General features: G+C 49.8%; 1 protein-coding gene across 6 annotated transcripts in view; it reads left to right on the forward strand.

Annotated features, from left to right (window-relative positions):
* C2CD5 (C2 calcium dependent domain containing 5) overlaps positions 1–19,193 on the forward strand; it is a 915,439-nt gene that overhangs the window by 483,868 nt on the left and 412,378 nt on the right. For all 6 annotated transcript variants that reach the window (XM_086920391.1, XM_086920370.1, XM_086920386.1 and 3 more), the window contains one exon: positions 14,031–14,195. In XM_086920391.1, coding sequence (XP_086776517.1) covers positions 14,031–14,195 — 165 coding nt within the window. The remainder of the gene's footprint in view (positions 1–14,030; positions 14,196–19,193) is intronic.

Consider the following 19,193-nt stretch of genomic DNA (forward strand, 5'->3'; position numbering starts at 1 on the left):
ATCGGCTGCAGCACCTCTGGATGTGAGGACACAGCATAAGGGCCTCTTTTGCATGCTGACATCAGTTTTTAGGTCTCGCCTGAGACAAGGCGCTTGCGTATTGCTCCAGCGAGATTATAGTAAGGGGTAAAGAACAGTCTACCAAAACGGCGGATTAGACACAGTTCATGTGATCTATGCGCGTGCACAACTTCAGCCACGTCACACACCACCATTTGTCTGTGCCACGCATCAGACTTCAAAGGCTGCCGCTCCCCCCCAATCAGACTTCAAAGGCTGCCGCTCCCCCGCCCCCGCATCAGACTTCAAAGGAATGCGCTCCCGCTCCCCCGCCACAGCAATGCCGAGAGCTTGTCTCCACCTGCTCTCCCATGTGCTTGCATCTTCCTTCCTTGGCCCTGGGTGTTTTCCGTGTTCTCCCATTCAGTGCCTTCTCGACCCCGTACTTGATTGCTGTCCAAGCCCCAGCCCTCGATGCCTCTATCATTATACACTCTCCCTGTGTTTTCCTGTTTCCCCTTGCTTTTTCCCGGCTCCATCATTCTGTGCTTTGATAAACTGAACGCGCTTTGTAGCACTCAATCCTGAGTGTTCTTATCTTCAGTCTCTGTGGTGCTGCACAACATCACTCAGTGACACCTTAAGCAGCATCCCCCCTTCTTCTTTCTCGGGACAGTGATGTTTAGCGCCAAGATGCTCCCTGGAGTGTAGGTGCGCTCTATAAAAGCCTATTCACATTCACATTCACATTCACATCACTCAGGGGCACCACCACATCACTCAGGGACACCACCACATCACACAGGGGCACCACCACATCACTCAGGGGCGCCACTCACGGGCACCACCACATGATTCAGGGACAGCACCACATGATTCAGGGACACCACCACATCACTCAGGGACACCACCACATCACTCAGGAACACCACCACATCACTCAGGGGCACCACCACATCACTCAGGGGCACCACCACATCACTCAGGGACACCACCACATCACTCAGGGACACCACCACATCACTCAGGGACACCACCACATCACTCAGGGACACCACCACATCACTCAGGGACACCACCACATCACTCAGGGACACCACCACATCACTCAGGGACACCACCACATCACTCACATACACCACCACCTCACTCAGGGACACCACCACATCACTCAGGGACACCACCACATCACTCTGGGACACCACCACATCACTCAGGGGCACATCACTCAGGGGCACCACCACATCACTCGGGGACACCACCACATCACTCAGGGACACCACCACATCACTCAGGGACACCACCACATCACTCAGGGGCACCACCACATCACTCAGGGGCACCACCACATCACTCAGGGACACCACCACATCACTCAAGAGCACCACTCACGGGCACCACCACACCACTCAGGAACACCAGCACATCACTCAGGGACACCACCGCATCACTCAGGGGCACCACCACATCACTCAGGGGCACCACCACATCACTCAGGGGCACCACCACATCACTCAGGGACACCACCACATCACTCAGGGACACCACCACATCACTCAGGGACACCACCACATCACTCGAGGCACCACCACATCACTCAGGGGCACCACTCAAGGGCACCATCACACCACCCTGGGACACCACCACATCACTCAGGGGCACATCACTCGGGGGCACCACCACATCACTCAGGGACACCACCACATAACTCAGGGACACCACCACATAACTCAGGGACACCACCACATCACTCAGGGACACCACCACATCACTCGGGGACACCACCACATCACTCGGGGACACCACCACATCACTCGGGGACACCACCACATCACTCAGGGACACCACCACATCACTTAGGAACACCACCACATCACTCGGGGGACACCACCACATCAATCGGGGACACCACCACATTGTATTGTATTGTATTGTATTGTTATTTATATAGCGCGGTTGCTGCCCAATGGGCGTCCAAGCGCTGAAGTGTAAAGACAGATCTGGGAGTGACCGAAGGTTTATGATTCGATGGATTTGGCAAACTGGTAGGTTTTCAATTGTTTGCGGAAGGAGAGTAGGTTTGGATTATTTCGGAGATGCAAAGGAAGTGAGTTCCACATCTTAGAGGCGTTTAGGGAGAACATCCTTCCTCCGGACCTAGCTCTTTTCACTCTGGGTACCGCGGCCAGGAAGGCCTCCGTGGATCGAAGGTTTCTCTTTGGGTGGTATTGGGTGACTAGCTGTGCGGTGATAGCTGGACCAGACTTCCAGAAGGCCCGGTGGGCAATACATAACGCCTTGAATGCCACTCTCTGTCGGACTGGAAGCCAGTGTAGGCTATTCAGTGCAGGTTTTGCTGACTGAGTCCGTGGAATTTGTAGCAGGGTGCGGGCTGCGCAGTTCTGCACCACCTGTAGCTTGCGTAGGGTAAACTCGGGGGCTCCAACATACAGGGCATTGTTCGAGTCCAGCCGAGACTGAATCAGGCCCTGTACTGCCACTTGTTTGGCTTCCATAGGTAGGAGCGGGAGGACTTTTCTTAATGTCCTGAGTAGGCCAAAACATGTGGCGGATAGTTTGGTGGCCTGGGTGGAGAAAGAGAGACTTTTGTCGAGCTAGACTCCCAGGCTCTTTACGCTTTCCTTGGGAGTGGGGGGGTGCCCAGGCATGGAGGCCATAGGGAGGAGAAGGACGCTGGTGATGCTGGGCCCAGGAGCATGAGCTCAGTTTTGTCTCCGTTGAGCTTTAAGGAGGAGTCTGTCATCCACTCCTTGACATCCTCTAGGCATTTCAACAGGCCTTCTGAGGTATGTCTGGCACCCTCTTGAGCCAGTGATACCACTAGCTGGGTGTCGTCCGCATACGATACAATTTTTATACCGTATGGTTCGACAATCCCAGCCAGAGGCTTCATATATACATTAAACAGTACAGGGATCAGTGAGGAGCCCTGCGGTACCCCACAGTTCAGGGATTTTCTGGCTGATACTGTGTCCCCGTCAAAGATCTGGAATGATCTGTTGTTCAGGAATGACTCGAACCACCTTAGAGCATCGCCAGTGACACCAATGTTACATAAGCGGTTCAGCATGGTGGTGTAGCTGACCGTGTCAAAGGCGGCACTTAGATCAAGGAGGCTCACTGTCACTGGGGGACACCACCACATCACTCTCGGACACCACCACATCACTCTGGGACACCACCACATCACTCAGGGCAACATCACTCGGGGACACCACCACATCAATCGGGGACACCACCACATCACTCAGGGACACCACCACATCACTCGGGGACACCACCACATCACTCGGGACACCACCACATCACTCGGGGACACCACCACATCACTCGGGGACACCATCACATCACTCGGGGACACCATCACATCACTCGGGGACACCATCACATCACTCGGGGACACCATCACATCACTCGGGGACACCACCACATCACTCAGGGACACCACCACATCACTCGGGGACACCACCACATCACTCGGGGACACCACCACATCACTCAGGAACACCACCACATCACTCGAGGCACCACCACATCACTCAGGGGCACATCACTCAGGGGCACCACCACATCACTCAGGGACACCACCACATCACTCGGGGACACCACCACATCAATTGGGGACACCACCACATCACTCAGGGACACCACCACATCACTCAGGGACACCACCACATCACTCTGGAACACCACCACATTAATCGGGGACACCACCACATCACTCTCGGACACCACCACATCAATCGGGGACACCACCACATCACTCAGGGACACCACCACATCACTCAGGGACGGATGTATGACGTTAGAACGCTTACGTTTACCACGCGTTCCATTACAACGCGGTCGTAACAACGAAAGTTGTTACCACGCATTGCGCTGGGGGGGCGCAAAATTAAATAATTTAATTTACTATTCCAACACCAGTCCCCGTGGATAGTAGGGAAGGTGTTGGGATAGTAAATTAAATAATTTACTATCCTTGAGCGCCCCACAGCGCAATGCGTGGTAACAACTTTCGTTGTTACGACCGCGTTGTAAAGGTATGGCGTTGTAACGCTTGCGTTATAAACGTTGCATACCCTCAGGGACACCACCACATCACTCGGGGACACAACCACATCACTCGGGGACACCACCACATCACTCGGGGACACCACCACATCACTCGGGGACACCACCACATCACTCGGGGACCCACTACATCACTCGGGGACCCCACCACCACATCACTCGGGGACACAACCACATCACTCGGGGACACCACCACATCACTCGGGGACCCACTACATCACTCGGGGACCCACTACATAACTCGGGGACACCGCCACATCACTCGGGGACACCGCCACATCACTCGGAGACACCGCCACATCACTCGGGGACACCACCACATCACTCGGGAACACCACCACATCACTCGGGGACACCACCACATCACTCTGGGACACCACCACATCACTCTGGGACACCACCACATCACTCTGGGACACCACCACATCACTCTGGGACACCACCACATCACTCAGGGACACCACCACATCACTGGGGGACACCACCACATCACTCTGGAACACCACCACATCACTCGGGGACACCACCACATCACTCGGGGACACCACCACATCACTCTAATACACCACCACATCACTCTAATACACCACCACATCACTCTAATACACCACCACATCACTCAGCCCAACCACATCATCACTCAGCACCACAACAGCATTGTTCTTGCTTGCTACCAATAAGCATTGCCATAGCCAATAGGACTCGCATTAGGAAAGTGAAAGCTATTGGCTTTGTGAATAAAAATGCTATTAGTTTATATATTTTCAAAGCCAACGCATATTAAAAAAATTGTCATTTATAATATCAATAGCTCGCACTTTCCTAATGCGAGACATATTGCATTGCAAATGCTTGTTCTTTTTACTCACTCTTTGATGGGAATCTGAAGCTCTGGAACTTCAGTCGGTTTATACCTATGTTCCCAAATTCTGATAAACAGCATGCATGCTAAGGAAATGTCTCATCAAATACTACAGGCTTCAAGCCATGCCTCAACTGCTGCAGACATATGTTGTCACAGACCCCTCGGTGTCTATATTTGAAGCCTTTGCCCCAAGCATAATTCGAAATCATATGACAGATGCTCCCTGATACATCTCTAGGCCATCAGAGAGTGTTGGGTTAAAAACAACATCTTAGAATGTAAGAAGAAGGAAGTCTAGTCTCGTTCAAAATACAGGGTTTTCTTATGGTCCCCTGTCCTGTTATTCACCTTCTTGATGTTAGTCTTAAATGAAATCAAGAGAGAAGTTTCTGCGGAAGCATAAGAAGTCCATGTGGGATTTCAACATTTCCTGAGGCTCTTGTTCTAGGGAGAGGTCATGCAGCATGTATGCCAAAGATCCGACTCCAGGTGCATCCTGATCCTGGTGCTTATGCGCCCCAAGTTTTCGATTAAACGCAATTTGAAATTTTAACAAGGTCATTCCTGGTTGTTTACAGTGGTTACATTGCTTCTGGTGTGCCTTTGGGCCCCATGTATCGGTTGGGGGCTAAGGGTGGCACCCCACTGGTGTGGATCCTTCTCTGGCCCTGTCAGATCTTCTCTCGCCCTCTGATGGCACCAGGCCATGCCTCAACCACTTTGCTGTAGGCTCTGGTGTTAAACCCAGATCTCTTGACTAGAAGTGAATAAATGATTTATTCTGCATTCCGCCCATCATTTGTTTGTGTACCACTTTTCACCCTAAGCTGATGAAGGGTAATAACCATAAACCGGTCACAGGATGCTTGTTTCCGGTCCAGGGAGGACCTGGCTTGGCAGTTCGGTCTGGATTGTTCTCATGAGGCACAAGGTCAAGACTGATTTGCATATGGCTGAGTCTAAACTGGGTGGCATGGTGAGCAAAAGAACGATGGATTTAACCCAGATCTCTTGACTGGGGGCTGAATGAATGATTTATTGAGCATTCCGCCCATCATTTGTTTGTGTAGCACTTTCCACCCTAAGAAGGATGGGTATGCCCAGATGTGGGTCCCTTGCTCACTGTGCTTCTGGATTCAAGCTAGCCGGGCTGATGAAGGGTTATACCCAGGAACCGGTCCCAGGATGCTTGTTTCTGGTGCAGGGAGGACCTGGCTTGGCAGTTTGGTCTGAACAGTTCCCATGAGACACAGCGTCAAGACTGATGTGCATGTGGCTGGGTCTGAAATGAGCTGAAATGAGCTGGTGAAGTGGGCTAAAGAATGATGATAGATTCATCCCAAATCTGTGACTGAGGGTGAGTGTCTGAAAAGTTTCAGCACTCCGTCCATCATCTCGTTGTATTCACCTATTTCCTATTGTTTGAGTGGATCCTGCTCTGACCCCTAAAAGTATAGGGGTGTTCAGGCCTGTCTTAGACATCAGGCCACTGAATGCTCAAAATGCTGCCGCTGGCCCAGATTCTTTCAGCCCTGGATCCCAGAGACCGAATGGAGTTCGTAGACTTTTAGTATGCATACTTTCAAATGCTGATCTTGCAGTCCCACAGGCGTTGTCTCCAGTTCATGGTCGGGATGGATCATTACCAATTCACCCTTTCAATTTTAGGCTCTTATCTCTCTTCCCAGCACCTCTAAAATACTAGAAAAGCTGATTACTCGTATAACAGTTTATGGGCGCCAACAACCTACTCCATAGAACTCAGTCTGGCATTCGTACTGGTTTCAGCGCAGAATCTCCTTTCCTTTAAATCAAAATGTATCTTAAGCAGGGTCATTCTGTGGTGGGGTTCCTACTGGACCTATTGGTAGAGTTTGACACTATGGCCCTTCCCATCCTATTGGAGTGGTTAGGGACTATAGAAGTTAAAGGCCTAGCACAGTAGTGGCGTCAGTCTTTTCTATCAGACAGAACCCAGGCTGTCATTCTCCATCTTTTCATCTTAATCTCTATACCAGAGAGACATGGTGTCCCTCAGGGCTCTGCTTTGAGCCCTACACTGTTAAAAATGTGTATGGCAGAGTTTGGTAAGATTGTGGAGTCCTCAACATGGTATTATATGCAGGTGAAATCAAATTGATGTTCTTCTTTCAGCAGATACATTTAAAGGATGTTTCAAAGGTGTATCAAACCGGAGGAATGAGAGCTTATTAAAGCTGAACTCAGATAAAAATCTGAGATACTGTTGGCCAGTGGAATTGAGATCCCTGAAGAAAAAACTACTTCTGGTCCTAGACCCAGTGTGCATTCATTGGTTACTTCAATGATCTGTAATTGGGTCTGACATTATACTTGATTCGTACGCTGCAGGTGGTTCAAAACTGTGCAGCTAGGCACAATTTGAATATTTTTATCGACAATCCAATTCTTTTTTGAAAAATCTACACTGAGTGCCGATGGAACCGTGTATCCACTTTAATTTGTTAGTCATAACCCCTATGGACTTCTGTCAGAAAGGCCCTCTGTATCTTAGAGACAAGCTTGCTCGTTATCAGCGTACAGCATTGATGTTCTCTGTCAAACTTTAATTGTTTCAGATCCCAAAAGCATGCAACTTCCTCTTCATAAGACCTGTTATTCAAATAGCTGAAGTTGGTTCTGCACTCAAACTTTCACAGCCTAATGTGAAAACAATCAGATTGGCCTTTGTTAGACTTGGCATCTTTTGGCATGCTTCCTCTGAGTTTTTGCTTTCTGCCCTCCAGATTGTGACTCTGTTTTTGCTGGTGTAGTGTTTCTGCACACTTTTCACACTGCTAATCAATGGTAAAGTGCAAGTGCTCATGTGGTAAAGTATGTTATGGGTTGATGTTTCCATGATTGGCTGTTTGGTTTTCTTGTCAGCCCCTAGTAAAGTGCACTGAGTGTGCAAGGGCGTGGGAATCAAATGCTACGCGTGGGCCTGCCACCCATGTGAGTAGCCCAGAAAAGGCACCTCAGACCTGCAATTACAGAGTCTGCACGCAGTTTGTAACTGTCATGTCGACTTGGCCCGTGCACACGATGGCCAGTCCCTAACCTTTCCTTTTCTTACAGGTCAGGCACCCCTAAGGTAGGCTCAAAGTACCCCTGTGGGCAGGGTGCAGTGGATGTGAAAGGTAGGACATGCCCTGCTGTGTGTGGCATGTCCTGATAGTGAATTACAGCTCATTTCATTTTCACTATTGCAAGGCTACCTGTTTCCCATAGGATAGAATGGTAAGTTTGTTTATAAATTCTTATAAACATAACTGGCCCAGGGAAGTTTGTGGGAAAATACAATGTTGTATGCCTGAACTCAGAATCTAACGAAGCATCTTTTAGTGTTTGAAAATACTACTTTTAGGAAGTAGGTATTGCTCAGTCATCCCTTGTGCCTCTGCTGGAATGTGGGTTGCCTGTCTGGGTTTTGGAGGACAGATGGCTAGGAAGCAAGGGTGGCTCCTGATAGTCTAGGTAGGTCATGAAAGGGTTGAATAGACCCGTGCTTTGATGGGGGAAGAGGGAGGAGTTTTCCTTGCACCTCAAAGGGTCTTATCTCCCTCTGACAATGCCATCTCCACCCCCTGCTGGGAAATCACACCAGAGAAGGCAGAACTGGTTCTGGCTGGGCACAGTCACCCTCTGCCTAGAGGATCAAAGGATTTTTGGATACAAATACTGGGGCCCAGACCCCTATAGGGGAACAGACCTCTACGCCGCCTCTCCACGCCAAAACCGACGCCGCTGCTTGCACTATGGTTAGAGGGTACCGCTTGTAGAGTTACACAATGCACCGCATCCCACACCACAGCCTTGGCCTACTGACACCGGCACCATCGACTCCTGTTCATCAGCCAACGACAGCGCTTCAGCAACGACTACGACGCTGCTTGCACTGTGATCTGCCAGTGATCTGCCAGCACCGTGACGAGCACCACTTCACCTCACACCGCGACCCTGGTCTCACAACCACGCCATCTGCACCGCACACCACACCGCTGCATTTCGCACCACAGCACCCGACACCCCTCCGACGCCAGCGCTCCTGATCCCATCAGAAAGGAGCTTGACCTGCAACGCGAGTGACTTCAAGGGCCTCGGCGCCCTGCATCACGCCCAAGGTGCGCCAAAGGTAAGCCTGTCTACGCTCGACCGCGCCCAGCGCCAGACCCCCTGGCCCCCGCAAACCGCTCTACTCCCTCATAACGTATGACGCCGCCACCCTCCTAGCCCTTAACCCCGGACGCACACCACAATGCTACGAAGCTGCCACAGGACGTACCCACGGTCCTTTCGCCTGCCACTCCTGCAAGTTCACCTGCATCAAGACCCACACCAAATCCACTAACCCCAAACACAGCTCCGACTCTAACCACCTGAAGTGCATCCTACTGAACACCCGCTCGGTCCACAGACACGCCACTGAACTCTGGGACCTACTCGACACTGCTTCACCGGACATCGCCTTCCTTACAGAAACCTGGATGAACGCATCATCAGCGCCCGACATCGCTATAGCCATCCCGGACGGCTACAAGATCATCCGAAAAGACCGCACCAACCAAACAGGAGGAGGCATCGCCAGCGCCAGCGCCCATAAGAACACCATCAGAATCACAATCAGCTTCGACGATAACCTTGCAACCGCCGAACACCTCCACTTCCAGATCCACACCGACCCCAGGACCACACTTGGAGGCACCCTCATCTACAGACCACCAGGAACCCGTAAACAATTCAGCGAAGACATCACTGACTTCATCAGCCCACACACCATCACCTCCAAGAACTACATTCTACTGGGAGACCTCAACTTCCACCTGGAAAAGAAAAACGACAGCAACACCACCACCCTTCTGGACAACCTGGCCAATCTCGGACTCAAACAACTTGATGACACCCCCACCCATGTAGCCGGACATACGCTCGACCCAATCTTCACCTCCAGCAAGCACATCTCCTTCGATCACACCACAGCTCTCCATTGGACGGACCACGGCTGTGTTCACTTCAGCTACAAAACTACCTCAACCCACAACCCCCCACAACCTATTCCGCGGAGAAACTGGAACAAAATCACCACCGACCAACTCCTCACATCGCTCAAACAAAACCCTCCCGCCCTCTCATCGGACCCAAACCAAGCTGCCACCAAACTCAAACAATGGATCACTCACAGCATTGACGAATTAGCACCCTTGAAAAACCACCAAACCAAACAGGATAGCAAAAAGGCCCCCTGGTTCAACGATGACCTTAAGAAATCCAAGAAACTATGCCGTACTCTCGAGAAAGCATGGAGAAAAAACCCAACCACTGACAACCTGACCACCTTCAAGACAGCCACCCGCAAACACCACCAATTGATCCGATCCACCAAGAAATCAGCATTCAAGGATCGACTCGACAACAACGCCCATAACAGCAAGGAACTATTCAACATCGTCAAAGAATTTACCAACCCCACCGCAGCCTCAAACAACATTACTCCCTCCCAAGACCTCTGCGATTCGTTATCCTCTTTCTTCTACAACAAAATAGCCGACATACATAACAGCTTTGAGAACATTTCCAATGAACAGTCCACTCCACCCACCTCCGAACCTAAACCGCCTTCTAACAACCTTAGCGCCTGGAACCCAATCACCACTGAAGACACCATCCGCCTAATGAACTTCATCCATTCAGGTTCGCCAACCGACCCCTGCCCCCACCACATCTTCAACAAAGCAGACTCCATCATCGCACCCCATCTCCGTGATGTCATCAACTGCTCCTTCAACTCCGCTACCTTCCCTGAAAGCTGGAAATACGCCGAACTCAGCGCCCTTCTGAAGAAACCCACAGCAGACTCCTCTGAACTTAAGAACTACCGCCCCATCTCCCTCCTCCCATTCCCTGCCAAAGTCATTGAGAAAGCCGTCAATAGCCAGCTCGCCGCTTTCCTTGAATCCAACAACTCCCTCGACACCTCACAGTCCGGCTTCCGAGCCAAACACAGCACCGAACCCGCCCTCATTGCAGCGACAGATGACATCCGAACGCTTCTGGACAACGGAGAAACAGTTGCCCTCATCCTACTCGACCTCTCCGCAGCCTTCAACACAGTCTGCCATAGCACCCTCATACAACGCCTCAGCAACATCGGCATACAAGGAAAAGCCTTGGACTGGATCATCTCGTTCCTCGCCGGGAGAACCCAGAGAGTCCGACTCCCTCCATTCAAATCAGAGGCCACCGAAGTCATCTGCAGAGTACCACAAGGATCATCACTCAGTCCCACCCTCTTCAACGTGTACATGAGTCCCCTCGCATCCATCGCACGACAACACAACCTTAACATCATCTCTTACGCTGACGACACCCAGCTGATCCTTTCCCTCACCAAAGACCCTAACACCGCCAAAACCAATCTTCACGAAGGCATGAAAGAAGTAGCCGAATGGATGAAAAACAGCCGCCTAAAACTTAACTCAGACAAAACGAAAGTCCTCATCCTAGGATCATCCCCCTCTGCCTGGGACGACTCATGGTGGCCATCGGCCCTGGGCACGGCACCCATACCCACAGACCACGCACGTAACCTAGGCTTCATCCTAGACTCCTCCCTCTCGATGACCAGACAAGTCAACGCCGTCTCATCCTCTTGCTTCAACGTACTTCGTATGCTCAAGAAAATCTTTCGTTGGATCCCCACCGAAACAAGAAAGACTGTCACCCACGCACTGGTCACTAGCCCACTGGACTATGGAAACACCCTCTACGCCGGAACCACAGCCAAATTACAGAAAAAACTCCAACGCATCCAAAACGCATCAGCCAGACTCATACTAGACATCCCTCGCCAACTTACATTACCGGTCACCTGAAAGACCTCCACTGGCTTCCCGTCAACAAGAGAATAACGTTCCATCTCCTCACCCACGCACACAAGGCCCTTTACAAACTAGGACCCGAATGCCTCAACACACGACTGTCCTTCTACACACCCACCCGCCAACTAAGATCCTCCAATCAAGCCCTCGCCGCAGTTCCGCGCATCCACAGATCCACCATGGGAGGAAGATCCTTCTCCTACTTGGCGGCCAAGACCTGGAATTCTCTCCCCAGTCACCTCCGCTTTACACAGAACCACATTTCCTTCAGAAAAGAACTTAAAACCTGGCTATTCGATAAATAATGCACCCCCTCCCCCAAGCGCCTTGAGACCCTCTGGGTGAGTAGTGCGCTATACAAATTCCTGAACTTCAACTAACGGGTATGGTTTGCAGGTCTTCCCGACACTGTAGCTGGTCAGTGACGCCGCAACCGGCCTGAGGTGTTTGGATTTGTTTGCTCACTATGCCGTGATAGCCCCGGCCTGAGCTATCGACATCAAGGAACTATTTTTAAAGTGTATTTTGATAACTGTAGATTTTTAAGTACTATATTGTGGATTCTTATCGTCTTTGGTCTTGTACATAAAAATATTGGCTATTTTTCTAAACTGTTGTGCTGTCCTTTTGGAGTGCTTACACTGTATTGCTGTCGGTAATGCGCAAATGCTTTACATACTGCCTCTAAGATAAGCCTGACTGCTTGTACAAAACTACCAAGGGGTGAGCTGGGGTTATTTTAGGAGTGTAACTCCCTTATCCTGAGTAGGAAGAAGGGTCCCTACTTCGGCAAAGATGCAAGCCCTTGCCAACTAGAGACCCCCATTTCTAAAAGCCTTCCTCAGGTGACGTTTACTGATGTACTCCTGTTTGTTCTATCTATCGTCTGGGAAGGTCTTAGTTAAGACACAGTCAAGGGCTACTTTTCAGCTCTGTTGGCCTTTCTGCATTTGCCTGATCAGTCCTGTTTGTTCAGATCACCAGTTGTGATTTGTGTTTTGAAAGGGCTTAGTTATGTTTCCCCTTGTTATTTTGTTTATTTTTTATGTCACAGCAGGACATTAATTTAGTTCTCAAGTTTTTTTGATGTATGCATCCTTTGAGCCCCTGAACAACTTTACCCTGTGGTCGTTAATTCTTAAGACTGTATTCCTTATTAACATTGACCCTTCATGTAGAATCAGTGAGCTTCAGGCATTATCTGCTCATCTGCAATACTTCCTTACCTTACCTGACAAATTGGTGCTTCGCACATGGACATCCTTTCTTCAACTGTGGTGTTGACCTTCCATGTGGGCAGTCTATTACTCCCTGCACTTCTTTTCACAACATCCTTCTCGTGAGCAGGATTAGAGGCTGCAAATGTTGTATCACAAGTAGGCTTTTAGTGTCTGTATTAATAGGAACTTGGGATCACGGTCTCTAAAGCAAACCTTTTCATTGAGTTTGATGTGAAAAAAGGGAAGTCAGTCCAAAAGTGAACCTAGTCTAAATGAATTATCCTATTTAACCACCAGGGCCAAAGCTGCCACTACAGCCTTGCTTGGTTGAGGGCTCCTATTCTGGATATCTGCCAGACTGCTACATGGGTATTGTCCACACATTCACCAGGCATTATTTATCGAATCTCCGGTCTACAGTAAGGGCTTTGGTAGCATACTTTTGGGTGGATACTCTATCTAACCTTGATTCCTCATTGGCCATCCTACTCCCTACCCTGTTAAATTTACTTTTGGTGTTAAAAAGTTCCAATTTAGATTTGACACATTGTCATCTCCCAGTTGTCAGTTGCTCCGCATGTAAGGGCATGAAAATACAATGATATTCTGAAATCAGTTCGCATGGGTAGCACTTGTATGCGGCTCCGTGTCATTACATCTAGGGGCAGTGTGGAGTCGACATGGAGTTGGATGGTGCAATCTCCTGTTGCGCAGGAGCTTTTGCAATGCTTCCTGTACTCTCGCAACTGGAAGGATTCAAAGATGAGGACTCTGCACTTAGATTAGCCACCTGAAAGGGGGTTACCAAGGATAACAGTAAGTCAGAATATTAGAATTCTAAATATTTAGGATTGTTGACGGATATGACGTTGGTACATGCTACTTGATCATGTTAATAATACTTTTCACTTGCTTAATTGTTAATGGAGTGTTTATTTTTTATTTTTGTTTTAGTCTGCTACAGCTGTATATTTGACTGCGTTACCGGCTCCTGGTGGTATCCAAATAGCTGGCAAGACTCCAAATGATGGCTCTTATGAACAGCATATTTCTCACATGCAGAAAAAAATCAACGATACAATTGCTAAAAACAAGGAACTATATGAGATTAACCCACCTGTAAGTAAAATGTTACATTTATCCACAGTGATCAGAAAATGAAGCTGTCTCTATCTTTGTGTGTGTGTGTATATGTGTGCAGGTTCTCTACATTTCCCTCTCTCTTATATCAAGTAAAAAGCAGGCAAATGAGTGACAGTTTGCCAACCTAAAGGTAAGCAATGGGCCAACTACATGTTCTTTGTAAGCCCACAATGTCTATCTGATAGACACTTTTAGCCACAGGTTCCTCACCTTAGAAGTATCCCCAGTTTACAGACTGGATCCAGAAAAGGTTTGTGAGCAGTACCCCTGCTCACTGGGAGGTGGCATAATTCGGCTCTGTGTGGCATCCTTCGCATTGTTAGCGCTAGAAGTGTTGTTCGCGGTGCCTATATATAGGCACCACCCAGGCTCCTGTCAGTTCTTTTCTTTGCGAGCCAGCCTGCACAGAGTCGGAAAGAGCTACAGGTTTTGTCAACGTTTTGTCTAAGTTTTATTGAGGCTTACCTCCTGGTGTGGCAGCAATGTCATAAAAAAGGCCAGCTTCAAGCCCTGTGGTGCCTTTCACCGATGGATGTCAGTGATTGACCCGCACCTTGTATGCCTCTGGTGCTTCGAGCGGGCCTGCCCTCATTGCCGCACCATGCATCCGAAGGTCTTGACGGAGGCATCGCTGGACCCTGAACAATACCAGCCTTATAAAGAACAAGTGGACTTGTGTGAGGATCTGGGTGAAGTCAGTGTACATGATACATGGCCACAGAGGAGGAGCTTCCTTCGCAGTGGTTGTCTGGAGGGCAGCTAAGCTCTTGGACCTTAGCTTGCCCTCTGAAGCAGTCAAGACTAGTGTCATGATGGAAGTGCTTCAGCAGGGAGTGTCCTCATCAAAATCATTTCTCCCTTTCAATGAAGCATTTGCTGACATCCTGCTTTAGATTTTATTCAAACCCAGCACCAGGGCTCCTGTGAACAGGACGATTGTCTGTTGCCGTGCCCCGCTCTAGGGGACCCAAACTCCCTCACCCCACTCCGGAGACCTTGGTGGGCCACACTTCCACATCTCATGTAAATCCGGATGCATTCCCAACTGCACTGCCGGATCAGGAATCCAAAAGGCTAGACAGCCTTTATAAGAAAATGTTTTCTTCACTAGCCTGGCATTGCGATCAGTGAACGCTGCATGTCTTTCGGGCCGCTAATCTCAATCTCTGTGGTACATCGGTGTGAAGGTGCTGCGAACGGTCCTGGGTAAGGGACAGGACATGCTCTCCTAGTCTATTGCCGATGGGATGGATGTGGCCCAGTTCACCATTCACTGTGGACTAAGCACCACCAACTCATTAGAAGAAAATAATTATCCTGTCAGCAAAATACTTCAAATGCTGGAAAAACTCATCTCTATTGAGTGCTCTAACGAGTCACAACATGCGCCTAGCAGGATTCCGATCACAGGGTATACAGTTAATGAAGGTACAGACATTAGGTCAAATGGTGTACATTCAAATGAATCACTGAACATAAGCAAAAATTGCATTCTTATTTTTATTCATATCAAATCAATCAAACTAGACATTTTGTGATCAAATCAGGATGCTCAATACAAGACAGATTTCACCCCTCATTAGCCAGGATACCTCCCTCACTTGGAAGGGAGCTTATGTCTGCAGATGCCCGGAGACCCCACGCCTGGTTGAGGACTACTGGCTTTTCTATGTATGGCCAGTCCTCACTTATGGACATGCCCTTTGATGACTCCCATCATTTCGGAGACGAGGTGGATTCAGCGCTGGAGCGTTTTATTTAAAAAGTTTTGTATAGCGCGAACATGACCCTCAAGGGTATCAGAGCGCTTTACATGGAGATAACACAATTAGCATGATTAGATTTAAGGACCGCAGGTCTATGGGCAGGCCCATGGGCCTTTCTATGGCCCCTCATAACCCTCAATCCACCTTTCGCGTCCACGGAGGGGGCATACAGCTACGTCTTTACTCGCCCAGATCCTGCTGCACACAATCGTTCCAGCCTCTGTGTGGTCGTGGATACAGTTCCTCCTGGCCCGTGGGTCGGGTAAGTCCACCAACCCCCTGTAAATGCCGCCTCCCAACCCGCCTAGTCTGCCGCTTACCGTCATAGGCACCCAGTGGGTGGCAGGGTTCACCATCACCTTCCCCACTGAAGGCCATACCATCGGACAGGTGGGGTTTGCAGATTTTCTGAATGGGTTACTCTCTCCCGTTCGAAACTACTCCATGCCACCTACTTACGACAGGCTCACAGAGGACCACCTATCTCTTCTCCACCAGAAAGTGACAACCCTTTTTACCAAAGGAGCCATAGAGAGAGTGCCAGTGTCAGAAATGGGTCGTTGTTTTTATTCTTGCTACTTTCTGGTGCCCAAGAAGAACGGATGCTATTGTCCTATTCTAGACCTGCACTCTTTTAACTTTTTCACAAGAAGTAGAAGTTCAAAATGCTCACTCTTGCTCAGGTCTTGTCTACCCAGGATACTGGATATTAGTGTTGGACTTGCAGGGCGCGTATTTTCACATCCCCATCCTGCCTGCCCACAGGTGTTACCTGCGGTTCGGGGTGGGCCACGAAGAGTTTCAGTTCAATTTGCTCTCCTTTGGCCTCACCAGCGCCCCTCTGGTGTTTACCAAGGCTATTTCTCCAACATGGTCCATATCTCAGAGGGAACTGCAAGCCCTGGAGTGGTGGTTAACGAACCACAACTGAATCAGCGGCAGACCCCGCTTCCTTCCCCAACCAGATTTCACTGTAGTGACAGATACATCACTCCTGGGATGGGACAGCCCTATAGGAGATGTGGAGACCAGAGGACTCTAATCTCTGGCGGAATCCCAGCTCCACATCAAACTGTCCAATTGGCATTGAAATCCTTTCTACGGTCCATACAGGGAAGGCTAATGCAGGTGTGATTGGACAACACCACCGCTGTGTGGTACTGCAACAAACAGGGTGGTGTGGGGTCGAGGCCCTGCCTCTCTGGACATGACTGGAGCAGCAGGGAATATCCATGGCTGTTCCACATCTGGCGGGTTCCCTGATCGCCAGAGTGGACAAACTGAGCTGCAGATGCCTAGCAGATCATGAATCGCATCTCCATCTGGAGGTGGTGCAAGGTATCTTTCAACAGTGAGGAGAACCTTGGTTAGATCTTTTTGTCACCGATGAGAACGTGCAATGTTAGCAGATCTGCGCGCTGGACTTTCCAAGGCGCTCTCGCTTGTGGACTCATTTCATCTCAGATGGAGCTCAGACCTCCTGTACGCCTTTCTGCCCACACCACTCCTGCCCAGTGTTCTCAAGAAGATCAGGAAATATCGGGCCCAATCATACTTGTGGTGCTGGATTGGGCACCAAGTTTGGTATTCAGAGCTGTTGAGCATGGCCATCGGTCCACTCATCAGGCTGCTCCTTAGGGGCAATCTTCTGTTACAGCAGTAGGGGAGGAGGGTTCTCCACCCAAACCTGTCTGCCCTCTGCTTTCTTGCGTGGAGATTGAGCAGTGACAGTTGACAGCTTTCGACCTTCCGCCCAACATCTGCGGTGTTATTCTGGCAGCGAGGCACCCCTCCAACAAGACAGTGTATGCCTGCCATTGGAGCAGATTTGTGACATGGTGTCAGAGAAACAAGTTGACCCTCTTTCTGCTCTCCTATCTCAGGTTCTTCTGTCTGTCCTTTCCCTTGCCCAGCAGGGCTCTGCTCTGGGCACTGTGAAGGGCTATCTTTCTGCAATATCTGCTTTGCTGCAGTTGCCTGACTAACCTTCTCTTTTCCAATCCCCTATTGTACATAGGTTTTTGAAAGGTTTGCAACATATGTTTCCTCCTTCTCCTTTTGTTATGCCTCAATGGGAGTTTAATCTGGTCCTTACGTTCCTTTTAAACCCTTGCGTAACTGTCCTCCCAGGCTCCTTACCATGAAGACTGCCTTCCTTGTTGCAGTAACATCTACCCGGAGGGTCAGTGAGCCTTAGGCCCTGCCATCCATACCTCCTTACCTGAACATCCACCCAGACGAGCTCCTGCTTCGTACGAGGGCTCCTTTCTTTCAAAAGTTGTCACACCATGTCTCTTAGGCCAAACCATCACTCTTCCTACTTTTGGTGCTCTGCCTCATCCCACCAGGGAAGAGGAAAAACTTCACCGTCTGGGCCCAAAAAGAACATTGTTGTTGTACCTTGATCGCACTCTAGAGTTCCAGGTGGGTGACCACCTTTTCATGGGGTATGTCAGAGTGAAGAAAGGTCAGGCTGTGCGCAAACAGACCACATCCCAATGGATCATGCTCTGTACGAAGATCTGCTATGCACTGGCTAAGAAGCAACCCCCTTATAGTTTACTTTCTCATTCCACCAGAGCTAAAGCTGCCACCACTGTGTTAGCATGTGGAGTTCAGGTCCTGGACATCTGTCAAGCAGCAACATGGGCTTCCTTGCAGACGTTTACTAAACATTACTGCCTAGACAGTCAGGTCCTTAAGGTTGGGCATTTTGCCTGTTAGGTCCTGCAAAACTGCCTCATGTGAAATTGGGCCGCAGACCCACCTCTTGTGAGGTACTGGTTAGAAATCTATTCTAAAGTAAGGAATCTGCGGCTAAAAGTCTCTTTCTGATGAACAAGGTACTTACCTTCGGTAACGCCTTATCAATCAATCAATCATGGAATTTGTAGAGCGTGCTACTCACCCGCTAGGGTCTCAAGGCGCTGGGGGCAGGGGGAGTCGCTACTGCTCGAACAGCCAGGTCTTGAGTTGTTTCCTGAAGTAGAGATGGTCCTGGGTCAGCTGTAGGTGGGTGGGGAGGGAGTTCCATGTCTTGGCCGCCAGGTAGGAGAAGGATCTTCCTCCGACGGTGGATCTGCGAATATGTGGGACGGTGGCGAGGGAGAGGCTGGCGGATCGGAGCTGGCGAGTGGGTGTGTAGAAAGTGAGGCGGCTGTTGAGGTACTTGGGGCCCATCCTGTGGAGAGCCTTGTGTGCGTGGGTG

The sequence above is a fragment of the Lissotriton vulgaris genome, chromosome 1_1 (assembly GCF_964263255.1).
Source record: "Lissotriton vulgaris chromosome 1_1, aLisVul1.2, whole genome shotgun sequence".
In the NCBI taxonomy this organism is placed as follows: Eukaryota; Metazoa; Chordata; class Amphibia; order Caudata; family Salamandridae; genus Lissotriton; species Lissotriton vulgaris.